This window comes from Pogona vitticeps, chromosome 6 (genome assembly GCF_051106095.1).
Source record: "Pogona vitticeps strain Pit_001003342236 chromosome 6, PviZW2.1, whole genome shotgun sequence".
In the NCBI taxonomy this organism is placed as follows: Eukaryota; Metazoa; Chordata; class Lepidosauria; order Squamata; family Agamidae; genus Pogona; species Pogona vitticeps.
This window is the reverse complement of record NC_135788.1, coordinates 121,992,273-122,012,386: the sequence shown is the minus strand read 5'-3', so window position 1 is coordinate 122,012,386 and position 20,114 is coordinate 121,992,273. Positions and strand designations below refer to the sequence as shown.

General features: G+C 55.8%; 1 protein-coding gene across 5 annotated transcripts; it reads left to right on the top strand.

Moving 5' to 3' along the window:
• The first annotated feature begins 419 nt into the window (after window positions 1–419).
• NAT16 (N-acetyltransferase 16 (putative)) lies at window positions 420–14,197 on the top strand. 5 transcript variants are annotated; one of them, XM_072977351.2, is made up of 4 exons: window positions 420–596; window positions 7,835–8,048; window positions 10,731–10,955; window positions 12,411–14,197. In XM_072977351.2, the coding sequence occupies exons 2-4, from the start codon at window positions 7,857–7,859 to the stop codon at window positions 12,963–12,965; spliced, it is 972 nt and encodes a 323-aa protein (XP_072833452.1). In that variant the 5' UTR covers window positions 420–596; window positions 7,835–7,856; the 3' UTR covers window positions 12,966–14,197. The 5 variants fall into 5 exon arrangements, with proteins under 5 accessions (XP_072833452.1, XP_072833450.1, XP_078234310.1 ...); XM_072977349.2 differs by having other exon boundaries at window positions 4,394–8,048; XM_078378184.1 differs by having other exon boundaries at window positions 1,185–8,048.
• The last annotated feature ends 5,917 nt before the right edge of the window (window positions 14,198–20,114 follow it).

Sequence of the window (20,114 nt, the reverse complement as noted above, 5' to 3'; positions counted from 1 at the left end):
ATAAAGGCATTCGTCGCTCTTGGTAAATGTGACCTTCCTAGAGCCATCGGCAGGTGGGTGCTGTGGGTGAGAGGAAGCCTTTGCGTTGGCCTTAAAGACATGACACTCCCCCCCCGCGCCCCCACTCCTCATTTCCCCGGTCTTTGCAAAGCAAAAGCTTTTCTGGGCGCTGCGCCTTGGGGACCCTTTCTGACGTGCAGCGGCCGGGTTGGGGGTGAGGGTCTGAACCGGGCAAACGAGGGCGCTCTAATGACCCCTCCCTCCCTCGCCGCCCCCCTTCCACCCGCTGCCCTTGTCCCCAAATGTCCTTTCCTCCCGCTTGATCCTCCTCGCTGACGTGTGTGTGTGTGTGGGGGGGGGGATGGAGCTAACCGCCCATGTGATGGACCCCCCCTCTCTGAGAAGCGGGGGCGCGGCCTATCTGAGGTGGGCGGAGCTTTTCGCCATCCTTCAAGAGGGAGAGAAGCGGCGGTCTCTCTGCTCGGGGCCTCGGGTACACGGACCGGGCAGCGCAGCAGCACCGGCGAGGCACCAAGGGGGCTCTCGCTGTCCGTCGCGCCGTTGGTCTCCTGTCCGACCGCCCTTCCCCGTAGCAGGTACCGGAGGGAGCAGCGCAGAGTCCGGACCCCGAAAGAGAGAGCGCAAGCCGGCTGGGGATGCGGTTGGGGTTGGGGCCCGGGGAAGAGAGGGGTGGTCCCTTCGGGCACCATCCTCCCTCCCTCCCTCCCTCCTCGAGGGAGCGGGGCTGCATGGGACGCGCGGAGGGAGCGATCTCGGTTGGAGGATGAGGCCTCGGAGGATGGAGCGGGGGGGGGGCGCCTGTGCGAGCGCTCTCTCCCTCTTCTCCCCATCTTCGCCCGCGGCCACATCCTGCTGCGTTCTCCTGCCAGCAGCGCCCTTTCGCCAGTTCGCGGCGGGTGTTGCGCGTGGCCTGGGGGGGGGGGGATGTTTGGGGCTGCTGCCCTGAGGTCGCCGCTGCCGCGGCATGGAATGAAGCGGGAGGCACTCCGCCGCCGCGGCCGCCCCCCCCCCCGGCAGTATGTCTCCTCCCGGCCTGAAAGAGACAAAAGGAGGGAGGGGCGCATTTGGCCCTTCCCCAAGTTTCCTCTTGCCTCGACCCTCCCGAGGGGGGGGCAGGGGAACATCTTTTCGCTCATCCCCAATTTCCCCCTCTTTTTTTCCAGGGAGAAGAAGGGCTGTATTTGCACCCCCTCCCCCTCACAGTGTCCTCAGCAGGGAAGAGTTCCACCCCCACCCTCCGTCCTTCTTAACTCCGGGACCCCAAGTCCCTTCCTGGTCTGCCTCTGCCAATGGCTGTTGGCCTTCGGGGAAGACACCAAGGAGGCCCGGTTTTTCTAGAGATGCCGCGCACCGGCTCCTCTTTTGGACTCCGCACCCCCCACCCCACCTCAACCCGTTTTTCTCAGGCCAGGAATTGGTGTTACGTTGCCTTCTCTCCAGACTTTCTATTTATAGGGTGGGCATGTGACTTGGTACGGCGGGGGGGTCACAGAGCTCTGTGAGCGGTGGGTGGGTGGAGACGAGGAGGGAGAGGGAAGAAAGGAAGATGCGGGAGACTGCCTCCTATGCCCCCCCCCCAAAACCCAAATTTCCCAGTCAGAGGCGCGGACTAGTTTTTGAGCCTTGGTTGGCGTTTGGGGCTGGTTCGGCCCTGGGGAGGAGGGGGGGGGGACCTGGTCCCAGCGAGGGCGGGAAGATGGAATGGGTCTAGTCTCACCCCCCCCCACCCTGCCGCCGCCGCCGCCGCCTGTTAATTTCCGTTCTAAGCTTTGCGGTTCCTGATTAAAGCGGATCGATGGAGTTTGATTGCCGAGCATCATCGCTGCCAGGGAGCCTGTGAAGGGCTGGAGGGAGAGGCGTTGGGGGCAGAAGGCAGAGGTCATGCCAAGGGCATTTGGCTGTGACGTCGCCCTCTTCCGTCTCCACGGTCGAAAGGAGCTGACCACCCCACCCCACCCCACCCCGCCTCCGGCCCCCGCAAGGTTTCGCCCTCTCGGCGGGAGAACGTGGACTCCGTTCCTCTTGGGCTCTTTGGTCAAGCATCCCCTTCGGGGGGGGGGCAGGGCTGGACGTGGGCTCCGGAGGCTGCCTGAGCTGGAAGAGCACCGGTGGAGGGGAGGGGGTCGCTAGGGAGACAAAGGACGCCCGAGTGTGAATGTGTGCAAGGGAGGGGGTGTGTGTGCGCGCGCTTGGGAGCTTTCCCCACCTGGACTCCTGTGGGTTCCCTGGATCGGTCAAGGGGAGGGGGGGAGGCGTTTGCCCTGGGCGACTCCTGGCCGGAGCAGCTCTTTAGGTCAGTTCTTGGATTCTGGGTTCAACCTATTCTCCGGTTTTGCTCCCTGCCTCCCCCACCTTTACTCCCCCCCCCTCACCCAACCCCCACATCGGAGCTTTATGGGTTGGGGAGATGGGAGCCCACCCTCCTGAGATGCTTGGTGGGGGCAAGGCTCTCCAAGGGAGGCTGGGGGCCGGGGGCGGGTGGGTGGGTGGGAGAATCCAGTGCAGTTACCAAGTTGATGTGGATCTCTGGTTGGGGGAGGGGCATCTCATTGGGGCTATAAACAATGGGCAGGAGTCCCTTTAGGCTCTTTGCCCCCCCCAGTGGGGGGCAGAGGTCTGCTCCCCCCCCCCCAAGAGGGATGGTGCTGCTCTCTCCCCTCACAGGAATGCAGAACTGTCTCTTTCCACAAAAAGGAGAAAGTTACCTTACTGTACATGGCTGGGGGTGTGGGGGGGGCAGAGGCCTCATCTGGATGGCGCTCTCTTTCCCTGCCCTCCAGTTATACACATACCCTAAGAGAGGAATGTGCTGTGCATTGGGACAAGCTTCTGGGTCCCTCTCATAACACTTCCTCTCTCGGGCTGGTGGGGGCTCTTCTGGGCCTTCGGCAAGGGGAGACCCTACCTTGGCACCCGCTACCCCGACCCCTTTTCAGCTTGGAGACACCTGCAGCAGAGCGATGGATGTCTTTCTCAGCCGCAGCCCTTGACTGGGCGCCATGCCTGAGAAGCAGACCTGTATTCTGGCAGGCCCTCCTCAAAGCGGGTGGCATGAAGGAGGTGTCATTCGGTGGCCACTGGTTTCCCCTTGTGCCCCTGGGGCATGACTGTTGCCTCTCTCGCACATGGGTATGTCACTGTGTGCTGATGTGCTCACATGCACCCCTCATCCTTCTATGGGCCCCATGGTTTGACTGTGGCCACCTTGGTAGATGCAGGTGAGCTGCCAGGAGCATTTGGGGCAGAACAACCTCAAAAGTCATTCACTCCTCCCTCTGCTGAAACAGGAATTGACATCTGAAGCGCTCCTGGCAGATGGGCGTCCGGCCTGTGTGTCAGTGAAGATGGCCATCCAAGCCTCTTCTGAGGCTGTGCGTTCCTTCCTCAGGTGGCTCTTCGTGACGGCCACTCTTCTCTTTAAGCTCCCTGTGTAGTCTGGGGATGGGTTACGTTAGGAGAAAGTGTTCTGCACACAAGCAGAGCTGGCTCTACCTTGGCTAGTGTGCTTAACCGGCCGAGCACTCAAAATGAGACAGGAGTGGGGGTGGTGGCAACTAAAGCTAGTTCTTGTGTTAGATCTCTCATTCAGTGCCACCACCCCACGCTGGCGCTACTGTATTTAATCTGTGCATAGCTTCTGGAGCATACAGGGAACTCAGTGCTGTAAAGTTTCCAGTGGGTTTTATGTTCCAGACTCCTGTGGCCTCCTCATTTCACCTCCTGGGTGAAGATACCTCCAGTTCCATCACATGGAATATTAATAGCCAGTGGCTGAAGAAACCTGATGCCCACAGCTCAGGTGCGGTCCTTACCTGGGTCAAGGACGTCTGGGGCTGAGAGGCTCATGAAGCACGGACTTTAATTTACACAGTCTTTTGCCGTCCTTCATGGCCTGTCCTGAAGCAGCCTTACGAAGCGGTCCACTCTGCTGCACCACAGCTGCTTCCCTTGCTTTCTAATGGGCCCTGATTCCTAAACCTATAAGCGGGTTGCCATCTATGCCAAAGGGCAATGCGAAAGCAGCCCCACATAGTGCCAGGGTGGAAGAGGCACAGGGTGCTGGTGATGCAGGAATGATGATGTCAGCCTCTTGTAGGACAGGAATAGCTGGTCTCTGGCAGGATGAAAAAAGGTGTGTGCGTTTACTCATGGAAGTGCACCAGATAAACACGTCCTGTTCTGGAGGGGTGGGTGGGTGGGAGGGAGGAAGCCCTTCTGGAGAAAAGCTGATTGACCAGCATGTTGCAAACCCTGTCTTTTGGTGTCAAAGTAAAACAAGCTGATGTTGTTTCCATTGCCTCCCTTTCCCCCTCCCCCCCCCTCAGCGGACTATATTTAGTCTCCCTTAATTGTCCTAATTTTGTCTCCAAAGTATCTGTGGCTGGATCCCTGGGTGAGGCCAGAGGGAGCCTGAGCCCCACAGGCACACCCGCCGTGACCTCCGCCCCATGAGCGACAGCATCCCTGAGAGCTGAACGGCCCTGGAACGCTCGACCTGTAAAGCCGTGGTTTTCTTTTTCCCTCTCTCTGATGATGGATTTCTCTTTAATGCCTATAGCTGGTGTGGGGACTGCTGGGTTTGGACCCTTCCTCAAGGAATGTGGGTTTGGGAAGAGCTTTTGGTGCATGTGCAGAATAACGAGGAGATGCGCGTGGTTTGGATGGTGGGAAGGCTCAGAGCACCCTGTGGAAAGATCAGAGATCGTGGACCTGGGACCTGCCAGGGGCTACTGCTCCCCTTTTATGTAACCTAATTCTTGGCAAAGAACATTTTGGGGTGCAAGGGCTGTGTCTCCCTCCCTGCAGCCTCAAAAGGCGCTCTAGAGGCCTGTAGGTATGGACACCCCTTTAATCCCCAGCCACTGGGAGCCTCACGGAATATGGAACTTTGGGGTATGTTCCTGCATTTGGGGGTGCAGGTAGTTTGTTAGCTCCCCAGAGTTTGCCTGGAATGAATGGGGTGGTGAGATGGGGGGCTGCTCTTGGTACATCTCTGTATTGCTGAGTGAGTGTGGGGATGGGGGGGGGCAGACTGCTAGTGTCTCTGTGCTTTCCTTTTCTCACCCCACCACTTTTGATGGACATGATCAAGACAACGATTCAGTGGATGCACACTTTCTGTATCACAACCTTCGCCTCCTGCACCTCTCCAGAGAATGCACAGCCCTCCACTCCTGCAGCAATTGCCAGCCCCTCCTTAACCAGGTTGTGCAGGGGGCAGGTGTGGTGAGGCAAGCAACACCTTTGCTGGCCTCTCAAGCCCCCGCATGGGGGGGGGCACCAGGCTCCTTCTATCCTTCACCCTGAGGTGGACTTTCAGGGAGGCCCTTTGGGAGACCAAAGAAGTCCATGTTCAGCTTCAGCCTGATCTGCTCCCTTAATTACCCTGACCAGTTCTTCTCTAATCCTAATGTAAGGCGAGGGTCAGGACACCCCCACTCGTGGCAGGGTGGTTTGTTGTCCTTTTCACCCCACATGTGAAGGTCCGAGAGAAGAACAGTTGATTGCATTTGTGAAGAAAGGAGAAAAGGGGTCTGGCAGGGGCAGGGTGTGGCTTTCTCCCTGGGCATCCAGTCATCTCCTTGCTGTGTAAGTCTTCTGTTCTGGGTTGGAAAATGGGTCGATCCCATGGAATTTACATTGTACAGAAATTTCAGTTTTCACAACAGGGGTGCTGTAGACAAGACTCTCCCTGTGTGTGACACTTCTGTTTGGTTCCTGTTTCTCTTTGGCCCCTTGATGCCTTGAGAAACATGTTTCCCCCCCACACACACACACACACACAGTTCTGACAAAACAGCAGAGAGGAGTTTGTTTAGACACCCAGCTCTGCCTTTACAGGCAACAAAATACAAAGGTCTTCCCCAAAGACCATTTTCATTTATGAGCGTGCTTATGTTTTGCAAAACATTTGTTTCTTGAAGCTGTTCCTTGTGGTTCTGTCTTCTGCTTGAAGCTGCTGAAAGGGCCTGCGTGGAGTCTTGGGGTTCAGGGCTTCCAGTACGTGGCTGACACTGGCTGCTCGTTCGCCTTGACGTCAGACTCCCAACGAGTTCAACACAAAAGCTCTACTCTAGTCAAGGGTAGCACATTGGCTGCCCCGCTTCCTGATCTGTCAACTGTGATGCTTTCCTGGGTGGCTTTCCTGGGTGTCTCATTCTAGCTGAGGCTGCCTTAGAACGGCCTCAAATGCTGCAGCTAGATTGTTGACCAGGACGAGTTACAGGAAGCCCACACAAACTCTTGGTCCATGACCGCTTCATTGACAACCGCTCTGTTTCTAAACATAAGGCAAAGGGCTAGTTAGAGTCTATGCAGCCCTGCAGGCACAGGGTCTGGGCTACCCAAAGGGCCATCTTGTGTCCCAGACAAGTCCGCCCTGGCTTTGAGCTCTTCAAAGGCAGCTGTTCTGTCAGTCCCACCCCCTTCTCAGGGATGCAGGGCAGAGTCTTCTCAGCAGCTGCTCCTCGGTTGTGCAACGATATTCCAGGGGAGGACAGTCCTGACCCCTTTCTTGTAACTGTTCTGGTGGAGAGCCCTAATGTTTTGGGTCAAGCTGTCTCTGTATTGAAGCTGAGCTGTTGTTGAAAGTGGTCCTGATAAGCTGGGTGCATTTGTTTCCTGTTGTGTTTTTGGACAATGCCTTCTTGCTGTATTTATTTGAATGTGACTGTTAGCTGCCTTGAGGACCACTGCATATTAGAAAGATGGGGTACAAATTTAATTCATAAAGAATACATTCTACTTTCCTGTCCATTCAAAGTTGTTAACAAAAAAGGGAAACATGTATTGAGCAACTAGCATGTAATGGTTGTTCATGTCCATTTTGTGAACTGCCTCTGCTCAGAACCTGAGTTCAATCCTTCTGGTATCAGATAGCTGGCTTGAGGCTGACTCAGCCTTCCATCCTTCTGAAGTTGGTAACCTGAGTACCCAGCCCCCCCCCCCCCGAGGCAGGGAAGGGGGAGGCAAGGAGTAGCCTGAACAACTGTGTCATAAACCATGCGGGGGTGCTCTATAACCCTATGGGGCAAAACAACGACTACAGCCCAGAGGGCTTCTGTAGGGCACTCACAAACTGCAGGAGCTAAATAATTCATATATAAAGCACACAAATATTTCAAAATGCTTGAAATATGCAAAAGCAACAGCGATAACATGAAATCAACAACAGACAATGTGTGCAAGTAAATTTCACATCCCTGCCCACCCCTCCCCCCGGGTTTCTTTACACAAAAGTGCTTTTTTTTTTTTTTTTTTTTTTTTTTTTGCAAATCCTCAGGAGACCAGGAGCACATAGGTGGGTTGGGGGAAGAGAAGGAAGAAAGGAAGGGGAAGAGCACCCAGCCGAGGAGAGGAGATTAGCCTCCAAGTACAGTACAGCTGCAGCCACAAAAGAGGACTCGCCTGTCCCACGCCCAGCCCCATTCTTCAGAGAGGGTGTGTGTGGGTCAGAGGTCTGGGCAGATTTAGGGCCCCACTGCAGAGAAGAGAGTGCAGGAAGGTCCTCTGGACAGCACACCAGTCCAGGCAGTTCCTATGCCATTAGAAGTGCCAGCCAACCACAGCAGGCCTCTTTTTGCCCTCCCCTCCCCCCACCCCGGAGGTGGGCAGCAGCATCCGGTCCTTTGCTGAGGCAAGAGCCTCACCCTCCATCTCGCACCCACACAGGCTGTGGCAGCTGCATAGCAACTGGCAGGTGCTGGCTTCCCCACCCCACCCCTTGGTTTCTGAAGGCCTGGGGGACTCAAGGGGGCCTCACCCCCATGGCACCCCACCCCTGGTGTTTTCATGGCAGTTTGTCTCCCTGCAGCCACTCTGTGTCCTGTGTAGCCATGAAGCTGGAACAACCTGCATCAGCCGACTGGCCGCTGGAATTCACGGTCGCCACCGAGAAGGAGTTTGAGGAGATCCTGGCCATGTCCACCGGCATCTACGGAGGTCTTGACTACCTCCCGAGCCGCTACCACTCGTGGATCCATGAGCCCAACCGCACCGTCGTGCTGGCCAAGAAGAGCGGAGCTGTGGTGAGGAGGCGGCTGGGGGGGGGCGGGCGGGCGGGCGGGCTTGCTCCACTCTCCCCCTGAGCCTTTCCTCAGGGCCTCTGGTCTAGACAGGAGCAGGACCCTCAGAAGGGGCTTTGAGGATAAACCCTTCATCCCCCAGGTGAACAACGTGGGGGAGGGGGGTTTGACTCTGACAGATACCACTATGGAGCTTGCTCAGGGATGAAGGCCAGAAAGCCACATCCCCCCCCCTAACTTTGGGCAGGGGGGGAGGCCCACTCAGCCCGTCGGCTCTTCCATCTGAGTCAAGAGGGGAAGAACTGGCCTGAATGGTGGGGGTGTTCTCTGCACTCCCAGGCAGGAGCCCAACAGGAGGGATTCCTCCATGGAGAGAGGCCCAAGGGAAGTCTGTATGGAGGGGGGGGGGGGAAGAGATCAGGATACCTTTCTCTTGCTTCTTGTCCTGAAGCTCCCAAAACAAGGAAGGCAGAGCTTGAGAGAGACCTCAGACCAGCCACAGGCTTTTGAAAGCAAGAAACACTTTTGAACACATGGTTCATGGCTCAGGTGCTGTGCACAGATTTCACCCCAGCAGTTACTGCTATGCAAATGGTTTCATGTGGTTACCAATTGCTTCCTTCTAAGAAAAGCTGCGAAGGCCATCAGCGGTGGGACACAGGTGTAGAAGTAGTTGCCAGAAAGGGGCACCCTTTGTGCACCATGGCAGGGCCAGGAGAGGGGGGGGGCTTCTTTCAAAGTCTCTTCAGAGGTAAAGAGAAAAGCTACTAAAGAGTTGATGGTTTCTTGTGGAACCACAACCTCCCGATGCATGTCAGGATGCAGGATTGCCCCCCTTGGCTGCCACTCCTTCCCAAAGACCAGCTTGAGTTGATACAATATGGAAGATTCGGGAGACCCAAATGTGGGGCTATGAATTCAAGCAGTGTGTGGCTGTCGTGGCAGGCAGAGGCCCTACACTTTACAAGCTGGAGGTCCCAGGTTGGATCCTAGGCATTTCCAATCACTCGGGTGGGAAAGAGGTCCCCTCTCTGCTTGCCAGTGCAGTGACCATGAGCTGAACACAGCGGTTGGAAGGCAAGCCCCCTTCTTCCTAAAGGGACTGAAATGCACATTGCATGATGCTGTTTGTCTTGGCCAAAGCAAAGACAAGCAGATGGACAGGTGGGTGGAGGACATCTCCCTCCCGTCAGTTGCTCCATAGTGGTATATCTTCAGCTTTATGAGAAAACCTCTCACCCCCCCCCCCGCCTTGGGTGAGCCTGAGGAGGGAGGGTGGTGGCAGAGAAGAGGGGTTTTTTCTGGGTGCCCCCTGGAGTCCTTTCTTTACACTCTGTTCTTCTCTTTGCTGTGATCTAGGGGTAAGTTGTGATGGGATGGGATAGAGGGATGGAGATGGGTGAGGCTGTCACAAACTCCTGTGCAAGGCTGACACTGGGACTGGGTGTGGGTTCGGGGCCTGAGCACTGGGTCGCCCCTCCTTGGCCAAGCAGCGGGCGGAGTTGAGGAAGAGGGCTGCATAGGAAGAGAGCGTTTCCACCCCAAGGCCAGACTTTACCGGTCAGAATAAGTGGGACACTCTCCAAATCCAGAAGCTGGTCTGGAACACGTGGTGGAGTTTCCCCCAGACAGGCTACACATGAGAAGGAGGGCAATTGTGGCCTGGATTTTATTCAGAGAGGCTCCTGCCTGCTGTTTGGATCAGGCAGAAGCTGTGCGGCAGGTTTTCACCCACCTCCTCTCTCCCCGTGCATGTGCCCACAACGAATTGGGACCTTCTCTCTTCCACCCCTCATCAAGAACTTTGGCAGGGGAGAGAGCTTTGATGGGACCCCCGCCCCCCGGGTGCCACCACTCTCCCACAATTGTCTCCTGGGGGGGGACACAAAATGTGGGTGGGAATGGGTTGGCGCCCCCCGCAGCCTCATTCTCTGTCAGGGAGGAGGTGCCAGGGCTCAGGGTGCTCAGCCTGTGCCCACCTCCAGTTCTGGTGCAGGATTGCCCTCCTCTCTCAGGCATCTCGTGGGACTCTTGTTCTCAGGTTCACTCTGGCCACTCCTTCTCCTTCTTCTTCTCCTCCTTCTTCTCTCTCTTCTCCCTCTTCTCTCTCTCTCTCTCGTTTCTTTTTTGAAAGAAAGCAATGGATAAAAACCCAATGATTTTCGCTGGATTTTATTCACGTAGGTGTGTGGGGGATCAGGCCCCCGTCCAGGAAGGTGGCGGGCTGGCTCCCTCGGAGGACCGTGACGGGGCTGCTGCAGCGCGGATCCTAAATCCTTACAGTTCGGCCTCAGGACTCCTGTTGCCCAAATAAATGCCTCCCTCTTTGTGTGTCTCTGCTCTTGAGACCCCGTAGCATAAAGGGCCCCGTCCAATGGTACTAGTATGACGCTTACTCTGTGATCTTGCTACTGTCTCGCTGCTGCCTGTCTTCTCTCTTTGTCATTGCTTAATCGTGTGCCAAGACTTTGGTCATTTGAACTGCGTTTTCTGCTCCTGCCTCCCCTCTTGCCTCCCTTCCCACCCACTCCCCCTGCCTCACCCCTGCTTTATTTAATTAACACCACCATTTTTTTTTCCAATTGCAGATTTATTCAAGATGGTGCGTAGCCCCATCCAGCACCCTAAATGTTAACTCTCTTTGCTGTCTCCCCTCCCCCTTCCCCCACCCAATCGGATGCTCAGATTGGGCTCCAGTCTGTCTACATCATAGATGCTGGCAAGACGGCCCTGGTGGAGGGGCTGCGGGTGGCCCCCTGGGAGCGCGGGAAGGGCGTGGCCGGGGTGTTGCAGCGCTTCTGCACGGAGATGGTGAAGGAGAAGTACCCAGGCGTCCAGGTCTCACGTCTGACCCGGGATGACAAGCTGGGGCCCAGGGACTTCAAAAAATACCGTGTGATTGCAAAACAGGTAAGCACTCTGCCCACAGCATTTTTGGGTGGGGGGCAGTCTTGCCAGGGGTCTGACCACCAGCCCAAATCCCCAAGAACTGCTATGCTTTGGTAGGTTTCCATGCAAGCAGGTGACCTTCAGGGCTGAGGAGCAGAGCTGGAGAAGGAGACGGGTTGGTTCATGTGCACAAGGTGGCTTGAATGTGGGGCGGCCCCAATTCCATCCGAGTCCAGCTGGCTCCAGGCTTGCGCTGGAGGAGCTGCAGTCATGCATGTAGTGCGTGCAAAGAGGAGCCACTGAAGACCTGGAAGAACAACCACTGCAAGATCAGGCCCCTGCATGGAATCTAACCCTGGGGGAAGGAGGCAGCAGCAATCCCCACGGTTGTGGGGGGGCACATTTTACCACTTCACCGGCCACCCAAGGGGATTGTCGTGGCTGTGGTTTGCCCAGCTAATGCTCTGCTTTGTGCAGATTTGGGCCCTGTTTCCCTTAGTCCTTTCAGGCTCACCATCCCAGCCTCATCCCAGAGACCCTATGGTCAGGGGGAGGGGGCAAGGGGGCTTGGCCTGAGCCCAGAGCCACATGGCGGGGGGGGGGGAATGAGCCTGGGTGGGAGACATTGTCACTTGTAAACTCTTCCAAAAAGTTAACACCTCTCAGGAAAACTGAGCAGAGGAAAGACCACTGTTTATACACTTTGCGTGTCTTGTTCATTTCACAACATACTTGCAAGCCAGTCATCGAGGAGGGACCAGGCAAGGTGGTGGAGGCTGCTGCCCTGGGGGGAGAGGGAGGGGCTCCTCTGTGTGTGGCCTGGGGCGATGCCTTTCACTCCCTTCCATGTCTGCGGGCACGTGTGCTCTGACAAAGGAGTAGGGAACCATCCTAAGGAGCTGCCCCCAGCCCCTCTGTAGAATTGCAGCAGAACGGCAGGGCAAGAAGGCTGGCTTCAGAGGAAGGCCCAAGTGCTGCACATAGACCCATGTCTGCTTGTAACCCCCCCCCCGGCTGCCCACCCCCCAGCATCTCTATGTCAGGAAGAGAGAGCCAATTGGGTGAGCCATCCTCCTTGGCCCCCGTCCTGTGGCCTCAGGACGTTTTGCACAGGGTGGCCCCTTATGGGCATCTGCTATCAATCAACAGCACCTCCAGCATGGAAGTGAAAACAGCTGCATTTTCACTGGCGATGCCCAGAACCTCCAAGGGACCCCCAAACCCCCAAAACTCAACTGTTTTAAGTTCTGGGCTGGCCCATGCATGCCACCCACCCTCCAGCAATGCTAGGAGCCTCTGTGGAGGGAGGGAGGAAGGGATCATGAGCAGAAGGAGAAGAAGCGGCCTTGTTGAGCAGGCAGTCTTGTTGAGCAGGCACATCCTTTCTAGTTGGCAGGATCCACGGCCTGTGTCACGCCACTAATCTCCCCTCCCCTCCCCTCCCCTCCCCTCCCCTCCCCTCCCCTCTCCCCACAGGGCATCCTGCTGGTGCGTTTCAGTGCTCAGGAGCTCCTCTCCCGGCTGGAGGCCACCGTGCAGGCACTGCTGGAGGGGGGCTTCCGTCCAGAGGCCTCGGAGCTGCTCTCTGAGAGCGACGTGCCGGCCGTGGTGCTGCAGGAGAGCTTCCGGCGGGAGGTGCTGCCCAACCAGACCATCATCCAGGACTGGCAGCCCTTCAAGGCCATGGAGAGCAACCTGGGCCTGCTGCAAAAGAAGGCGCTCAGCTGGGTGGTGGACAAGAAAGAGCGCCCCACCGTGGCCACCCTCAGCACCCCGCCCTTCCCCATCCCACTGGGCCAAGGCTGGTTCTACCTGAACATCGATGTCTTTGGCCGTGACCTGGCCCACATCAAGAGCCAGCTGCTCCGCCACCTTCGCCTGCAGGTGGCCCCGCTCCAGGGCCACGTCATGTGCCAGCTCTTCCTGGAGCCCTCCCTCTGGCTGGCGATGGCCACTTTCTGCCAGGAAGCCCTGGGCCTGGAGCTGGCCAAGGGCTACACTGAGCAGTACCTGCTGGAGTCAGACATCTGACAGGCAGGAAGGGGAACAGGTGGCCTGGAGGAGGTGTGGGCGGGGAGTGAGCCGGCTGCGGCAGCCACCGCAAGAGCCATTGTCCCCCTCCCCACGCCAACACAACACCCCTTGTCTCCTGCAACACAGCACTTTCTGAGCCTTTTAACCTTTTATCCTGGATATACTTGGTCCTCCCCCAACAGCCCTTGATGACGGAATGGTCCCCATGACAAGGAGGAAAAGCCTGCCCGGACTCCTCGCCCAGCCTTCCTGAGCAGCCACCGTTGGGTTGTAGGAGTGTGTGTGGAGCCCCTCCTCAGCAGGCCCACAATGTGGTGTTACTGGCTTGCCCTCCACGCTGCTTACCACCAAGGCCCAGAAACCCCCATCTTCCCTTGCAGGAGAGCCAGGAGGGAGGGAAGGAGGGCAGGCAGGCAGGCAGGCAGGCAGGCAGGGGCCCTTTGCCGCTGTTTCGTGACTGTTGAGCTCCGGACCAAACGCTCCTGCCCATCTCGCCTGGCCTGGCTGGATGATTCTTTCCAATGCTTGCTCCTAGTCCGAACTAGATTGGGACAAGGACCAGTTCGGGAGCCTTTGTGCTCAGCTGCCACCTAGGAACATTTCTGCCCATGGGCTGACTCACCTGCACACCCCTCAGAGCCAGGAGCATGGCTTTGTTTGAAAGGAGAGCAGGGGTGCTCTGCTTGCTGCGGTCTGCTCAGTGGTTTGGAGCAATGGACTTTGGCATAGCATGAAACCTTGGCTGCCATTCCTTCAGACCACCCCTCCCACCCCAGCTTTGTCAGGAGGGTGTACAGGGAACGAGGCATGGTGGCCACACAGGAAGAACCCCTTCACACCACAGCTTTCTCTAGTCCACCTCTCCCTCCCCACCAGGCACTTAGTAGCAGCTGATAGGGTGACAGATAGCCTCCCTCCTCCAACTTGACATGGTAGCAAATGAGGGAGCCTAGCAACCTGGCTGACGCACAGGGCGGCTGCACCTGGCAACGGTTGGCATGGTGATGTAGCCTAGCAATGCAGTGACCGATGGAGGGGCATCAAGGTCACTGTAACCTTCAGTCTCTCTGTAGTGGACCCTGCTTTGGATCTCTGTGGACCCTTCCTCAACCCCCCACCCAACTGCACTTTCCCCACATTTTCTGTAGTGCCGCTTTCAGACTGACTAATGTGCAATATTAGAATCTTGTAAATGGAGATATATTTATAAATATATGGTGTGCAGAAGACCTTTGGCCCTTGACCATTCCTACCCTCGACCCTCTGCTCCCTTCCCCTTCCTCCCCTGATGACCACTTACCATCTGCTGATTAAGCAGGGCAGGGGCAGCTGAGTCTGGGGCTTAGGGGAGATAGTGGAGGTGCTTCTCCAGGACTAATTTCAGATTTCAATGAAGATGGAGGGTGGGGTGAGCAGGCAGAAAAAAGAAGCTCACTCCCTCTGTGGATTGTACAGGCTCCAAACTCAGGAGAACCTGAACATGGAGAAAGAGGTGTTTCAGTGGTGATGGCTCCCTCCTGCCTTTGTCCCGGTGGGTCTGCTGTCTGGATAGTTTCTGTGTTCCTGCTGCCCTCTGAAAGCCCCTTCTCCCACTAAGCACTGTGGCCCATCTGGAAGGAAAAGCAAGCTGGGCCCTTCAGGAAGAAATACAAGTTATTACTCTAACGCCTCTTCAAACAAACAATGCGCACATGCCCCCACGCCAGGGAGGCATGTGTAAATCCCTCCTGTTTCGTTTTTGGGGTGCAGGACTCACCAGTCCTGCCAAGTGGGCAGATCCTTGGTTGCTCCTTACCCTCCTGCATGGCAGCCTTGCCTTGCAGGTCCCTTTGCCAAAGCACAACTGGCTTTGGTCAGAAGGTGCCTTTTAGAAAAGTAAAGCAAACTCCTTCCTTTCAACTATTTTTGTCAATTTACATTTTCCCAGCATTCCTAGTGAAATCTTTAGCCAGACATTCAAGTTTTTGGGCGGTGGTGGGGCAGTGAGGAGGGACTGAGTTTGCCCAAGTTTTCATTTTTAAGTATATGAACAAGATATAAAATTTTAAAGATGGAGAAGGGAGAAGAGAGTCATCACTTCACATGCAAATGTGGAAAAAGTATCTTGATGTAGGGTTAAAGTGCATGTGCACACGTGCATGCACCTGTTCACATACGCATGCACATGCATGTAAAGAAATGCTCTGTTTGCCTCCAGCCTGTGGGAAAACACACAAGTTGCTCATCACTCACTTTCTTGGGTCTGCTGTGAAGGGCCAAGCTGTGTCACTTGGTGTAAAGCTGTGTCCCATATGCCCGAGCCTGGTACGCGTGGAGTCATGAGAAACATGAACATGGCAGTGGATGACTGGACAAGAGTGCTTCTGGATGTGCAGAGCAGATGGCCCTCCGTTGGCATGCTCAGGCATACAAGGGCCTCCCCAGGCTTGTGCTATCCGGACATTGTCCAGAGCCCCTGCATCTCTGCCCTTTGTCGGGGGGGGGCTGAGCCTTTCGGTGCTGGGCAGAGAGTGGGGGGGCATCCTTCTTGTCCATCCTGTCTTTCCACCCATGCCCCTTCCACAGCTGCCTTGGTTTCTGTGCATCCAAGCACATTAAGGAAACTGCTGTGAGAACCAATGGATGGAAAGTGAGGCAGACCGGGTTTGCCCACCAGTCTTGATTGAGGGGAAACTCACCAGCAAGCCCCACTCTGCTGCGTCACCCAGAAATCCAGTGAAGAACTTGGTAAAGGAGACAAAGAATGCTTGGCTGTTTCCAAAACAAATTTTCTTTGTTTGTAGGGCTGTTCTAGTGCCAGCTTTGGGATGTGTCCTTGCTCCCTGCTCCCTTGCTTGTTTCTAGTTTTGGAAAAACAAAAACATGTAAGCTTTCAAGTGCCACAATATTTCTCATCAGGAAGAACAGATAACAAGGGGGATCATCTACTTACATTTAGGAATGCTTGAGAGCAAGGACGGTATAGTGAACGGACTGATGGACTAAAACTGTAGACTTGGGCTCAAATCTCTGCTCAGCTATGGGAACCTAAAAAGCCACTCTTTAAACATATCATATGCCACAAGTCAGACACAACTTGATGGGACATTAGTACAACAAGAAAGCTCTCCCGCTGCTGTTTCAAGACCATGTCTCCATTCCACTCCCCCTGTGCCTTCTCTTCAAAGGCCAGGGACCACTTTGACCCTCTGCTGAAGAAGTGGCATTCTGGGGGAATAGACACAATTGCTAAGTGGCACTTTCCCTTGGAGACTTGAGTCCCAACATAGCCTCTGTGTGTGTGTGTGTGTGTGTGTGTGTGTGTGTGTGTGCGTGTGTGCGTGCGCGCGCACACGTGTGTGTGTGTGTGTGTGTGTGTGTGTGTGTGTGTGCGTGTGTGCGTGTGTGCGTGCGCGCGCACACGTGTGTGTGTGTGTGTGTGTGTGTGTGTGTGTGTGTGTGTGTGTGTGTGTGAGAGAGAGAGAGAGAGAGAGAGAGAGAGATAGCTGTGCCAAGCTTCCGGAAAAAATGGCTTTGCTCTGGGTTGTCCTGACTGTTGACATTCACAGTGCAAGCTGCTTGGTGCAGAGACTGTATTGTGATGTGGGGCATATCATGGCACCTGCAGAGGGCCATATTCATCAAAAGGCACCAGGCCCAGGTCTAGCATTAGGGCCAAATGAGGCAACTGCCTCAGAGAACAGCTGTTGGGGTGGTGTGGAGCAGCAGTGGAAGTGTCTCCTTTCCACCACAAACCCTTGGGCTGATTTCCCCCAATGCTGCAGGACAGACCTCTTTGAAAATTTTAGGAAAACTCAGAAGCAATAAGAGCCAAGCACAGAAAAACTGCCCACTAGAGGTCACTACAACTCTCTTATTTTTTTACTTTTTAAATTTAATGAATGAAATGCAAAACATTAGTTATTCAAAGCATCCAGGAACCTGCTTTTTTCTGAAAAGCCTGCCCAGGTGATACAAAGCTTTAAAACAAGAATAGCACTTTCAAAATACCAAAAGAGCTGAATAAAACTATTTCAAGCCCATAGTTTTTCACCCCTTAAGCCTCATGAAGCCATGGAATTCCTGGGTTCAAAATGCTGCTGCTGAAGCTTGACAACAAATTACACTAAGCTGGAACACTCTGTCCCTGAGAACCTGGTTTAATAGAGTCTGTAATACAGCACAGGCCAAAAAGTGAATGCAGGATTTATTTGTTTATTTGTTTGTTTGTTTGTTTGTTTGTTTATGTATGTATGTTTGTTATTTATTTATTTATTTATTTATTTATTTATTTATTTATTTATTTATTTATTTATTTATTTATTTATTTATTTATTTATTTATTTATTTGCTTTTTACCCTGACCATCTGGCCTAAAAGACCACTCTGTGCGGCTCTAGGATGTTAAAGTAGCTAAACCAGATGTGTGTTTTGCAATCTGGAAGTTTGATTTGAATGGTAAGTTTACAAATTAGAAGGCCTGAGACCAGGAAAACATCAGCTGAGCTCCTGGAGAAGCACATTCCAAGGGAAGTGGACTGCAGGAACCAGGCAGCTGGACATAAAATACATTTAAATACAATGGAAACAACTTGCTTGTACTTGTTACACAACTGGGACTTACTATTGACCCTGTGATTTATTATATATTTATTTGCTTCCTTGTTGGTTTCATTTCTTCCAACATGGATGGCATCAAGGATAAATTATTTTAGCTGTGTATTCCTGAAGGCTTCCACGGCCAATGGTTGTTGTGGGTTTTCTGGGCTCTTTTAGCTGTAACTTTGGATTCTGCCTGTCCAGTACTAAAGGACAGCTTTCAATTTTTACAGCCTAAGCCTGTGAACAGGATCTTCAGGTTGATAGTTGGAAAATTCTTCAGGCAGGAAGCATTACAGCCTAGCACAGCCCTAGGGGACTCTGACCCCTTGTGTGTGCGTGCGTGCGTGCGTGCGTGCGTGCGTGTGTGTGTGTGTGTGTGTGTGTGTGTGTGTCTGAGTTTGAGTCTGAGTCTGGTGCATGCACCTGAACCTTGGGCACAGTGGAGAAAAATTATAAATGAATGTCCCAAAAATTCATGGGAGAAGTTTGCTAGGTATGTGTGCATCTTAAGGTGATTCCTGCGTGTGGTTTAATGCTTTGCCTCTGGTACCATGTGGCTGGAATTTTCTACCCAGGCAGAATTAAACCATCCCTCGGCACAAAGCTCTCCATCCTCCCCACACACCCTGTACCCACACTGCTTGTTTTTGAAACACAAGTTTTCTGTTTGGCTGGGGATGAGGTGGGGAAAAGGCACAACTGCAGACAAGACAAGCACACCAAGAGTCCCCGCCTTCTCTTCCTACCCGGCTGCGAGATCCAGCAGGGCTCTCTCTGTGGAAGATTCCCCGGGAAGCAAATTCCCCCCAGGGTCAAGCGGGGATCCAGGCATCGCCTGGCTGGGGCTTTGCGGGCACGAAGAACTGTTACCTCGGATTGGGATCGAAAACAAACGAGGAAACAGTATGGCCGGCACAAGACTGGAATTATAGTGTCCACAAGACAGACCCCAGACTCCAGAGCAATCGGGCTGCAGTATCTGAACACTCTTCAAGGGCAGCCCCATACGGAGCTGCCCGCAGCAGTCTAAACGGGATTGTCAGGGGCGGGGGGGGGGACTCTCCACGGCGGTGACGTAGCAAGGCATCAGCTCGTAGCCCCTACTGTGGGGCCTTGGAAGTTGACGACAGGAAAGGCTCTTCTACCCTTTTTGTAGCTCTGCTTCCTCCCTCACCCATCCCAGCCGGACCTGCGGGAGGGGCGTCGTCGTCGGGGCGCGCGGGGGGGGGGGAGTGGAGATGCTCCAGCCTGGCTCGCCTTCCACGGCCCGCCCGCTCCCCCACCCCGGGCTGCCATCCGCCGCGCCTCCTCTCCCGGAGGGCCTCGCAGGGCCCCGCGTGCAGGTGGGGGCAAGGCGGGCGAGGGCGAGGAGGGGCAGCTGGAGCCGAGAAGCAGAGCGCCGGCTCCGCGGCTCCGAGCCGACGGGCGGGCGGGCGGGCGGGGGCTCAGAGGTGCGCACCCGCACCCCGCCGCCTCCCAAAGGGGCGCAACTGGCCGAGGGGAGGGACGCGCCCTTTGCGGGAGTGAGAGAGGCGCGAGGGTCCGAGGCAGGCAGGCCGCCGCAGGACCGCCTCCTGAGGACCCGGCCCCTCGGGCGGCCACCGCCCGCCCCACCAGTGCCATCAGCGCCTGGGTGACTGGGCGACCCGAGGAGGGAAGGAGGGAAACCCAGGCAGGCGGGCGTCCAGGGGTGGAGAGGGGGACAACAGCCGCTGGGAACCTCGACCGGAGGCAGGAGAGGGCAGGGCAGCGGCGGGAACACCACTTACTACTCCCCGAGCCCCTTCGGGAGAGACGCGCCCAGGCAGGATGCTTGGGAGACTCCAGCCAACCCCTCTACAGCTCTTTCTCGGCTTCAGTGGGACCCCCAAGGCCATGCTGGCGCCGGGGGTCAGGCTGTTCCACTCTCGGGGCACCAGGCCGTGGGCCGCCCGGGGGAAGGGAGCCGGGACACCCAACCCCCAAGGGTGCCTTCGCGGGGGCCTCGACCTGCCCCTCTGGCCTGCCTGCGGATTCGAGTGGACTAGCAAAGCCCTGCTCCAGACCAATCGAGCCATCACCGCCCCATCAAAGGCTGGGGGACAGCAAGGCAAATGCGCCTCCCCGAATTCCCTAACTTCTTCTCCGGAAGGGGCCCCAGAAGAGGACTCTGGCGACTTCCACCCTTGCCCCACCCTCCCTGGCCGCAAGGGGGGCCACCAGCAGCCATGGAAGCAACCCTTCGGAGGAGGGGGAGGGGAACCACAGGACACCGGAGAGAAGCCTGGCAGCCCGCCCCCTCCCCCCGCGCCATCTCTCCCACCGGCTTCCCCTTTTCTTAGATGCTGCCTGTGGTTCTCTGGCCGCCAAGGTCGGCCTGGCCATGCGGAGGCGGCCTTCCCCTGAGACCCTTCTCACCCACTGGCTCAGCTTCCGTGTGCCAAGCGGAGAAAGGGAGACGGGACAGTCCCGCTTCCCAGAGCTTCTGTGAGGGCAAAGCTTGAAAGTCGCGAGCGCCCTACTGGTCACGATTCTTTGACGGACTACCTCGCGGGGTTGTCGGAGGATTCTGTGAGGGAAAGGAGG